Source organism: Acanthopagrus latus, chromosome 22 (assembly GCF_904848185.1).
Source record: "Acanthopagrus latus isolate v.2019 chromosome 22, fAcaLat1.1, whole genome shotgun sequence".
In the NCBI taxonomy this organism is placed as follows: domain Eukaryota; kingdom Metazoa; phylum Chordata; class Actinopteri; order Spariformes; family Sparidae; genus Acanthopagrus; species Acanthopagrus latus.
This window is the reverse complement of record NC_051060.1, coordinates 12,644,097-12,654,655: the sequence shown is the minus strand read 5'-3', so window position 1 is coordinate 12,654,655 and position 10,559 is coordinate 12,644,097. Positions and strand designations below refer to the sequence as shown.

The 10,559-nt window shown below is 43.1% G+C and overlaps 1 protein-coding gene across 3 annotated transcripts; it reads right to left on the bottom strand.

Annotated features, from left to right (window-relative positions):
* Nucleotides 1-1,515: 1,515 nt before the first annotated feature.
* On the bottom strand, nt 1,516-9,813 carry sytl3 (synaptotagmin-like 3). Of its 3 annotated transcripts, XM_037086251.1 has the most exons (14): nt 9,532-9,813; nt 7,795-8,060; nt 7,239-7,454; nt 5,911-5,978; nt 5,443-5,494; nt 5,292-5,355; nt 5,120-5,192; nt 4,544-4,671; nt 4,186-4,308; nt 3,845-4,014; nt 3,662-3,755; nt 3,404-3,574; nt 3,111-3,192; nt 1,516-1,976 (listed from the first exon to the last, which is right to left on the bottom strand). In XM_037086251.1, the coding sequence occupies exons 2-14, from the start codon at nt 7,914-7,916 to the stop codon at nt 1,969-1,971; spliced, it is 1,371 nt and encodes a 456-aa protein (XP_036942146.1). In that variant the 5' UTR covers nt 7,917-8,060; nt 9,532-9,813; the 3' UTR covers nt 1,516-1,968. The 3 variants fall into 3 exon arrangements, with proteins under 3 accessions (XP_036942146.1, XP_036942144.1, XP_036942145.1); XM_037086249.1 differs by lacking the exon at nt 1,516-1,976 and having other exon boundaries at nt 1,988-3,192; XM_037086250.1 differs by lacking the exon at nt 1,516-1,976 and having other exon boundaries at nt 1,988-3,192; nt 7,795-8,057.
* Between the last annotated feature and the right edge of the window lie 746 nt (nt 9,814-10,559).

Sequence of the window (10,559 nt, the reverse complement as noted above, 5' to 3'; positions counted from 1 at the left end):
GTAATTTCATTTGCATGGATGTTTGGCTGGATGAGTCCTCTGACAGAACATCACTTTGAGGAGGAAATTTAATTTGACAGATGGGTGAAAAGTGCAGAGTAATTTGGTTTGAAACTAAAGCAGTTTCAAACCAAATTGGTAGGACACTTTAACCCCACTTATTTTACAGTTAGAAGCAGTAGAGAAGCTTGGTAAATTGTTTATTGATTCCTCAAGGTCTGCGCTTGAGTATACTTTAGAGGTACTTGCATTTCAGTTGACGTCCCCCATTTTCTAAGACTAATATTTTTTAGTGATTCACTACAATTCAGAAGCAATTTTGTAGCCTACCTTTTGCTCCACTACATTTATTATTATTATTTTATCATTTACTAGTCGCACTCCATATTCACATGAATAATATAAAATGCAATGAACCGTTACAGGTAACTGAACTAGATCTAGCTAGCAGCCTGTTGGCTGTTTTTTTTTTGTTGTTTTTTTTTAGCATCACACAACCCCCTTAAAATGACTCCTTGATTGCAATTACTTGATCTGTTCTGTCCAATAAAATAAATAAGAAAAGGGGAAAGAAGAGCCGCAAAATTAAATAATTTGAATTCTATTCAAGTTAGCAGGGCGCGAAACCGGAAGTTAGACGGCTCGTTCAGCAGAAGTCTCTAGTGCGCATGCTATAAGGACAGCCGAAGACACGCCCCTTCCGGTGCACCCCATGGGACTTTACATGAGAAAAACTTTGTTAGTGAATGGAGAGAGACAAATCATTTCCTGACCCTGATTGAATTGTGCCATGAACCACACATCTGATGTTTGTCAATTTAAAAGACAAATTTTCAAGTAAGAAAATTATGTGTGTCCCCCCCTTTCATTACAATATACAAAAGTTTTTTCTGAAATAAAGTCCAACGGAGCACACCGAAAGGGGCATGGCTTTCTTTATCTATAGAAACGAATGGGGCTATGCCTCGAACACTCCAGATTTTAATGTAATATCCCTGTTTGACAAGCTCATTCAGAATACCTTGCAATTCATAATAAAGGTTAGTGACAACATCATGTTTTTGACACCTTAGCTTCCACTCAGTTAAAAAATTAAAGGCCTAAAGGGCCTAATATTTCTGTCTTGTTGACTTTCAACTTTAATAATTTGGTAGATTCTCTCAGCTTTTCTCTTTTAAGGTGGTTTGGGATTTTTCAGCGAAGAAGTGTAGTTAGGGACTAGCTAGTGGAGAACACCGGTGAGCATTTAACTGTGAGCAAAGAGTTGGTGGAGACCAAAAATGAAGCTAAAGGTGAGAGAATATTGGACTTGCATTCATCAGATAGATGTCTATCACACAATGCTAATGTTTCTCTGTGTGCGTCGATGTATAAATAGGCAACATGTTAGCTAACACAGTTGCTATGATCATGTCAGCGTCGATGCAAGTTTTTACCCTGATCCATAACTCACAACTCACTTACTACATCTCTCTCAGAGCTTTCATGTCATGGAGATCAAATCTCATGTCAGTTTAAAAATAAATACTTTATTAATAAATATAACAACTGTAACACAATCAAATAAATACACGACATTTCAAGCTTATAATCATAAAGTAATTTCATGAATACGACCGCAGTATGTTTGTTAATCAGTCATTTACTGATGCAGATAATCAATAGGCGGAGCTTTTGTTGATAATCACATTAATCATCAATTAAAAAGGCCTTAAAGTCTGCTTACTCAGGTTATACACTTATTAATGTGACATAGGTGAGGTTACCAGAGTATAAGTTATAAGATGTGATTACAGACATCTCTGCTGTTACCAGGGTCTGTGTGTGCTCCAGGGGTCCCTCAGAGAGACAGGAAGGGATTCAGTCCCACATCTCCAGGTTCAGGGAGCCGTCCCACCCGGTCTCACCCGGTCTCACCCTCAGAAATGGGCGTCATCTGCTGGATGAGCTGTCTGCATGCTCGCAGAGTCAGACACCTAAACACAATACACAAACAGCTACATAAACACACCCTCATGCCAATTAAACACTTACAGTCTTTAATCCATTCACAACACACACCAGAACACACATAACACACCTCGCAGGCCCGCAGACACTGAAGCACGCACACAAAGAGACACGCAGGGCCACAATGAGGCGTATTTACACTCTGACGCAGGTGCTCTGACCAGTGTTTGCATTAATGGGAAGGTGTTTGGCACCTTTGATAAGGACAGCCAGTCGATCATTGCCAGTGTTAGCCTCTGTGAGGAGCAGGACTGTCACTGACGGGTCCAAAAGAGAGATTCTTCTGACCCCTAGTGCTGTAAAATAAAAGAACCGAGACCTGCCGGCTGTGGAACGTGGTGTGTTTTATTTGTGTCTTGTAAAGCAGCTCTTTAAATGTCAACCTTTAGTTATCGTTGTAAAGCTGAAGCTGAGGGTTGAACGCCTACTCTTGTACTGTTGGTTGTCACATGTAGCACATGTGTAGCACAACAAACCACATGATAACCACACCCGAAGATGCATTATATTATACTATAATGATCTGAGAGGTGAACAAGCTGTTATACGTCATGTGTATACAGCTAGATCCCAACTTATATTTACCTTTTTCATTAGCTAACACATTTTTTGAGCTGTTGCATTCTTATTAGTGACCACTTATTGTTTTTATAAATCATGTAAAATTGTGGGTGCAACTCAAGTTCACTCGAGTTTTATTTGCAAACTATAAATTGTCTCAGTCCCACAACACCCAGCCCAAACTTTCTGAGAAAGACAATAAAAAAATAGGCTTTGGTGATATTTATACTTTATTTTAAATTAAGAGATGAGATGCTCCCTGTGGTTTGAGAGACTTCGGGTCAGATCTCATTAGAAAAAACACAAATGAATCAACAAAATAAGCAAGTTAACCACAAGGCTGCATAATAAGACAGTATGTAGTGTTTTTGAACATACCGACAATTTTAATATTTAAGGACACCAATAGATGTTTTGTCGGATGAAAATGCAGATTTGTTGTTATTAAATAGTCATCACAATATATTAATGTTAAATGATTTGGCGAACAGACAGACGTGGGTGTTTTTCTTTAAGGGAGCTGAGCTGCAGGAGCTCACCCTGCTTGTAGGAGCTGAACTTGACCCCGGCCAGCAGTTCCCCTCCGTCCTGCTCCACAGCGCCTCCCTCTGGACGCTCAGCCTGATTGACACAGAAAATATAACAAAGAAGAATAAGGAAATAAATTCACACGAAGCCTCTAAATGAAGTCATCCCTCACACAACTACATGACTAACTATTCCTTTCATACTGAGCACGTTAGGTGCCAGTAGACAACAGAACCTTTATTCCCTTGCTCCTCATCTGAGTAACATCCCAGTTGGATATGTGAATCGTCCTCCGCTTCCTTACCTTTGGACAAAGTGGGTACCAGTTGAAGCACTGGGAGGCCTTGTCCTCAAACCTCCAGCCGTCCAGTGGGATGAGGACCTCTCCGAGGAACGCCTTCCTTGTCAGCGTTCCTGAATGCCACACGGAGGCCTGCAGTCTCTTTCCAAACAGCTGCTGGCGCTCTACGTGATACTGTCATAAACCAGGCAAGAGGTTTATTTAAATAGCATGATACGACACCAAACTAACTGTGACAACATTTTCCATTTTTCTTTTTACCTTTAAAACCTCGTTATAGACTGGATCAGTCGTGTTTTTCTTGACTGACGTCTTCATTTTGTTCTTTTCCGGCAGCACGTAGAGTTTGACGTATCTGCAGGAAGAAACGACAAATACAGGATGCTGAGGTCCGTCAACAAAACGAGGTCATACTGATGCAGATATTTAATTCATTATCCTTACGGGTGACACTTCTTCTTCTTGAGATCACCGTAGGTGAGATTCCTGCAGGCACCGACTGTGATCTCCAGACAGGAGGCGTTGGTGTTGTAGGCCAGAGCCAGCTCCAGCTCTCCGGCCACGCTGACGCCCTCGAAGAGGCCGCAGTCTGTGCTGATGCTGCTGTTGCTGCCCTGAGGAGGCAAAATACAGGCTGTAGCTTCCCAGTTTGTGATGCCGATATCAGCAAGAGTACAGAAAAGGCACTGACATGAGAAAAGCGGCTGAAATGATCACAATCATCACAGGATGTTACTTGGGTTTTTTTTTTTTGTTTTTTCCTGTGATCATCAGCTTCTACTTACTCTCTTTCCTCCAGAGTACTCAGAACCAAAGGAAGTTTCTTCCTCTGCCCCGGTGGAGGAGCCTTCATGGTCGCTGTCTTTGCTTTTCTTGAACAGGTCTGGGAGACTGGGGCCTTTGACAAGCTGGAAAAAAGAAGGAGGAACAGTTCTTCACTTTGCCTTTGCAGACTGATAGTTATTCCTTCTTGTCACCAGTAGGGGTCAGTAAAGGTCTGACGTTACTTCAAGACACTTGTTCTCATCGGCGTCTAAACAAAGTGTGCAGCGGATGAATCAGGCAGGTGATTTTGGCTGAGTTTAAGCAGGACATGTTTTGTTTTTGCATCTCTGAGGGCCTCGCTGGCTGCAGCCGACTCACAGTGCTAGACTTGTTGATGTCGGTGTCAGACAGGCTCTTCTGGGTGGAGTAGGTGAAGCGAGATCCTCTCCGGCTGCTTTCGACTCTCAGCAGATCTCCCCGCAGGTCGTTCTGAGAAGTGGAAATCTCTGCGACCAAAAAAAAAAAAAAAAAAAAAAAGAGAGAGAGAGAAAAGAGAAGTTGGGCACTTTGAATCTTAGAGAGAAGAACAAAGTTAACAAGAACCTACCAACTAACTACCACCTACCACCACCGCTTGGAAGCAAAAAGACTTTTCTTCAAACTTAAAAAGTCATTTGGTATCAGCGGGGATTTTGCAGCGCTGCTATCTTTTCTCATCATCCTGTGCAACTTCTGCCGATGCAGTCAGGATGATGACATAAGAGACATCACATTATCTCAGCTGTATTTCCTTTGTGGTCACTGCTGCACTACATCGTCTGATTATCTTGATAACGTCCAGAGGAAGTCATGCTTCTTATTCTCAATCTGCAGCAACATCTTTCCACGGAAGGCGCCCGAGTGTAGTTAAGTAAACATGAAACTGCTTTGACGGCGCTTGAGACGTGAACTTACTTCTAATGTGACTGGTGAAGTAAACCATCAGATCTTCCACGGATTTGGCGAAAGGTTTCGAGCTTTTCATATCCTGCAGGTGGAAAAGCAAAATTAATTTGGCGCTCAGTTGATAGATTTCACACCTTAGCTGTGAGGCGATGCTGGAAAAGTGGAAATGTGGAAATTTTACCCCTGATCTGCTCAGGAACGGGTCCATGCAGGGCGGAGGAGTGGGCGGCACGACTGATATGTGACTGTAAGAGACATGAGAAGTAGCGCGTCACCTTCTCTGTTTGGCTCCTGAAGTATTTCATTCACAAAAAGGAAACACGTTGAGATACCTCAGCACGTTGTAGTTCTTTAATAGCTTCTCCCCGACTGTCTCGTATTTGTCTGTGAAGATGGTGAATATCATGAATGACAGACGTTTGCATACCGTCAGAGAGACAGGTGGAGATCAGCATGACGGGACAGGTTATATTGTTCCACTGACAGTGAATAGAACGTCTCTGTGACTGACAAATCTGTCACAATTATCAACTCTGTTAAGATTCATAAAACACAAACGTCCTTATTGATCCAAGACGGACAGACCCACATGATAAAATCTTCTCCTCTGACATGTACAGTACTTTCACTGCTTAAAACAAACAAACAAACAAAAAAAAACACAACCTGGATCGTCCATATTTTATGACTCGATGTAGCTGAACTGGGTGATATCAAGGGAGTCTTAATAATTAATCGTGACAGTGGAATTAAAAATAAATCAGCTGTGAACACCTGCAGTCTGAATCTTGTCAACAAACCTGTGGTGAGTGGGAATTTGCGCGCCCTCTGCTCCAGGAACCACTCCCCAGACCTGATCTTCACCTCCCTGTGAGCAAGAAGAGCACCGTGATGAGCCTGATTACACACATATCAACACATACACAGCACTCTACCTGACAACAGTATTCACTGTATTTCTTTTTTTTTTTTTAACCTTAGACTGAGATATTTCACATTTGAGAGAAGCCACTGATTCGTTTCTGAAAATCTGTTTCTCAGAATGTATCGATCTCTCACAAGCTCAATTTATAAAGGAGCTGATCAAAACTTCACATTAGAGCTCTCACTCCAGTGTCCAGACGCCATGAAGTAAGTCTCAGAAAGTCAGTTACAGTACAGAAAGGCTTTAGTGTTAATCTCTCTCCACCGAGCTGTACTCATACTGAAAAAGAAGAGGTTGTAAGTACGGCTATGATATGTTGATGAAGGTTCTCAGTCATCCGGGTCACTTAGATACAGATACTGTAGTTGCTGTACGCTCGACAAACACTGGGAAGACAGAGACTGTTGACCGGCATCTTTACAGGGACGTGTCTCCACCACAACATCCCGGAACAAAGCTGTTGCACTCGATGGAAGGACACTGTGTTTACGTCATCGATGCCTGGTGCTCAAACGCAACCAAGGTTGGACGGCGTTCAGCTGATGTTGAGCTTTTAATGTGAAGATGCTGACCTTTGCATCGTCATCATCATCATCATCATCATCATCCTGTTGCTGCTGGCAAACGTGTTAGCTAACACATTTAATGTATATGGAGCTCTGTTATCAGTCATCTGGAGCTGAGTATGATCACTGTTAGTTTAATATCCACAGTCCTTCAGCTCTTTAGCTCTTCAGCTCTGGTCTCTACTGGCCCTTCAGCAGAAGCTCTGGCTGTTAAGCTGCTAAATTCTAAACTGTTCACCAGCTAGATGTAAGACTCTAGTGTTTGGAGTGGAGAGTTAGTATAAAATGGGTTATTAGAGCTTTTTTTTAAATTGAAAACAGCTATCTGCAGTTACAAACAACACTTTGAGAAGGGTTAGAGGCAGCAGCTTCAGGTAATAGCTCTCTGTAGGTTCATCACAGTTACTGTTGTTATTGTATTATTCTAAAAATGTTGATCAGAGCCGTTTAAAATCGAATTGAAATCAAAGTTTAAAGGGGCACAACAAGAGTTGACGTGAATCCTCTCATTACAGTGTTAGACTGAGTAAAAGCCGGAGCGAACCAGACACCGACAGTCATTCTGTGCCGTGATTTGAGCGCCACTGAGTCAAACGTGTCAGTTGCACTAAGCGGGTGCTTTAGCTCTGTACCGCACCTGTAGGCGTGGCAGACCGTGCACTTCCAGTCCGCCGCTCCCACGCGCACGCGACACCTGCTGCAGATCCGGTGGCTGCAGCCTCGGCAGACGGCGCCCAAGTTCCAGAACTTTCCCAGCGGCCTCTGGCAGCGGGCGCAGGTCCGCTCGCCGTACTGCCGGGCAAAGCTCTTGGCGCCTCTTCGTCGCAGCTCCTGGAGCTCACATTTCATCCTCCTGAGGCGGAGACGGAGGGAATCACACATGTTGTTCATGTCACTTTTATTTTATTAATCAAAATGCACCTTCTGCTAAGGTTAGAGTGATGATTTGCAAAGTTTTGATCATCCTTTCTTTATAATTTGACATCCAGATAATAGAATACAGTGATCGGCACAAAAGGGACAGAAATGAAGTAGCTTTTGGTACCAGACAAAAGACAAAATCAAATGTTGGTTGCTTTCTAGTATCCTTGTTTGTTGATGGTCTCGTGCAATGAAGGCTGCATCACCTCCTTACAGCATCAGTAGCAAGTGTTTCACAGAAGTATGCGTGAAAATGGTCCAAAATGTCTCACCTTATTCTGTCTTCTTCAATGATACGCAGCTGTTTGTCTCTCCGAAGAACCTCCAGTACTCGTTCTCTCTCCAGAGCTTGAAGCAAACTCAAATCCATGTTGAAACAACAGTCTCTGATCATCTGTCACCGTCACTGGTCCTCTCTGTGTCTGCCTCTCTGACTCTCTGCTTCTTCTTTTTGTTACTGTCTCCTCCTCCTCTTTTCTTTAACCCTCCCCCTTTACTGGCCCCAGGCTCAGACCTCCTCCTCAGTCCTCAGGAGCTGCTGAAAGAATGAAAAAAAAAAAATGAGATAGTAAAGATCATTTTGCTCAGATCCTCTTTCTCCTGATTCTGATCTCCACAGAGTCTCCATCCACGTCAGAGCTAGATATAGCCCTCCTGAGCAGATATGGCGAGCTGTCACTGTTTTACCCCCTACAACTGCGGAAATACCCTCTTTTAATATTCATGTCTGGAGAACGACAAGTCTGCTACCTGATGACGCAGACGGTTACTCAGCCAGCACAGGATCTGATGCGATCTGAAACTGAAACGCACTTCAGCTACATTTAGGTAATATTTTAAGATACGAAGCCTGATTTATTTCCCCGTCAGCTTTTCCTTGCACTTCTCGTGCGCTCATATCTGCACTTATGTCAGCGTTAGAAGGCTTTTTCAGCCTCTCTCCTGGCAAACCACAAGTGGTTCCTCAGCTGCAGGAAGAGCAGTGATGTTTCACTGATGGCCCAGCTGCACAACAAACCAAATGCCAACTCCTGCATTATTGATGGCTGATGTGCGTCTGTGTTCTAGTTTCTTTTTTCTGTTTTTTTCTTTTTTTCTTGCGGGTCAGTGGACTTGGTCATATTGAGTCAGCTAAATGTCCATTTTTTTTAAAAAAAAGAAAGGCACCACCAGGAGCTTCACCTCTAACCTTTTTGTAAATGACGATTACAAAGGTCTGTTCTGAATAAAATGGAGGTACAGACGCTAATTTGCTCATTTGCTTTTTTTTTTTTTTTTTTTTTTGCCAACAGTTAGATAGAACATCTCGTGTCTGTATGGTAAATATACAGCAACAGCCACCAGCTGATTAGCTTAGCTTAGCAGAGGAAGTAGCAGAGGAAGCCAGAGGTCCAAGTTAACAAAATCCCCAATACCAGCACCTTGAACCTCAAGAAAAAACATTTTTTATGGTGTTTTTTAATCCGCACAAAAAAAAGGCAAAATGTGGAATGAATCGGTCAGCTTTTGAGGTGTGATTTTAAGAAAATTACCAGAATTTGAAAGGAGGCTCCAAAACTATAGAAATAACCGTTCTTTCCTGCTCAGTGTGCTATGCTGTAGCTATCTGCGATCCTATTTCTTGACAGGTGTTTGTCTGCACTGCAGCTTCAGATGAGGAGGTCAACAAGGTCAACAAGACAAGAAGGGATTGGGCTAGCTAGTTAGCATGCTAACTGCCGTGGACATCTCTGCAGCTCAGCGCGATAACGTCACCACTGTTGATTCTTTACATTCTCTTGAATTGAATGTAACCAACATTATTGTAAGTCCTCAGACAGAATGCAAAGAAAAAGGTTCAGCTTGCTAAATTTGCACGATTTCAACTCAGACTTGGTTCACCCCGAGCAGCTACTGCGTTAACCGCTCAGATGTTAGCTGTAAGCTAGCTGGACACCGGCACACCGGCTGTGAGGGTCTGATGGTGTTTCTCGTGTGCAGCTCAGCCTCTGACTGACCTCAGGACTCACCAGAAAATGCTGCGTCTGTCTGTTGTCTGTCTCCAGTTATTCTCCCTCTCTGTCCTACACATGATGAGGCGGATTCATGAAGCTGTGCGATAAGTTGAAACACTTCCGGAGGCTTTGCAATGACTCATCTTTGTGTCTGTTTGTGATGTATCTTTGTATCTAATGTGTCTTTCCCTTGACTTTGTAGGTCATCATGCCGCCTCTAAATTTCCCCTTTTGTTGTCTTCTGGACACACCTGGATGCCCAACAGATTTTTTTTATATTTATATTTGGACACAGCCAGGCTAGCGGTTTCCCCCTGTTTCCAGTCTTTATGCTAAGCTATGCTACTCTCCTGGCTTCATATTCAACCACCACACTCACAAAAAAACATTTTCTCTAAAATGTCTAACTATTTTTTTGAGCTTTCATAAGCGGGTCTCGTTTTCAGATAGAGCACATCTGTGTTTGGAATAAAAACCAAGACAAGTGAAGCATGGGGAGAGGAGAGGAAGCGGCGTGTTGAATAGCTGGATGCCAGCCTGTGTTTTTTAGATAAGAGCCTGTCCTTGTTACTATCCAGAGCTGCCAGGCCAGAGAAAACAATCAGTGTCAGCTGTAATTAGGCTTCATGGCTCACAGAGGGACACACAGCTGTTATCTGTCCATGGCTGACGTGTACCACGCCTGAAGGGATTCTCTCAAGTTGGAAATATCGATGAGGCAACACAAGAAATATGTGACTGGAGGAAGGTGGTGTCTTCATGCTTGATTTGGTCATTTGGAGACCACTAGCTCTCAGTTTGACAGTTTGATTAGAGGCCTTTTCTCTGTAAAGTGCATGATCCTCATCACGTCAACATAAGTACACTCATTTCACTCTCGCCTCTACTATGCAAAGAACCATAATGATTCAGGCCGTCCGTGGTTTGGTGGGGGACTGTGTTCACATCCGAGAAGAGAAGGTGGAGGCCAACTATCAGCCCACCGCAGAGAGGCTGTGACAGTAAAGAACACCTGACTGGTTGCACTTCGACCCAAATACGGA

Bases quoted from the DNA above. Each gene is read 5' to 3' on its own strand.
- sytl3 (XM_037086249.1), bottom strand. From the start codon at position 7,916: ATGATCAGAGACTGTTGTTTCAACATGGATTTGAGTTTGCTTCAAGCT. The intron at 5,979-7,238 runs GTGCGGTACAGA...TCTTGCTCACAG, and splicing joins ACGGTCTGCCACGCCTACAG to GGAGGTGAAGATCAGGTCTG. The intron at 3,756-3,844 runs GTAAGGATAATG...TTCTTCCTGCAG, and splicing joins AAGAAGAAGAAGTGTCACCC to ATACGTCAAACTCTACGTGC.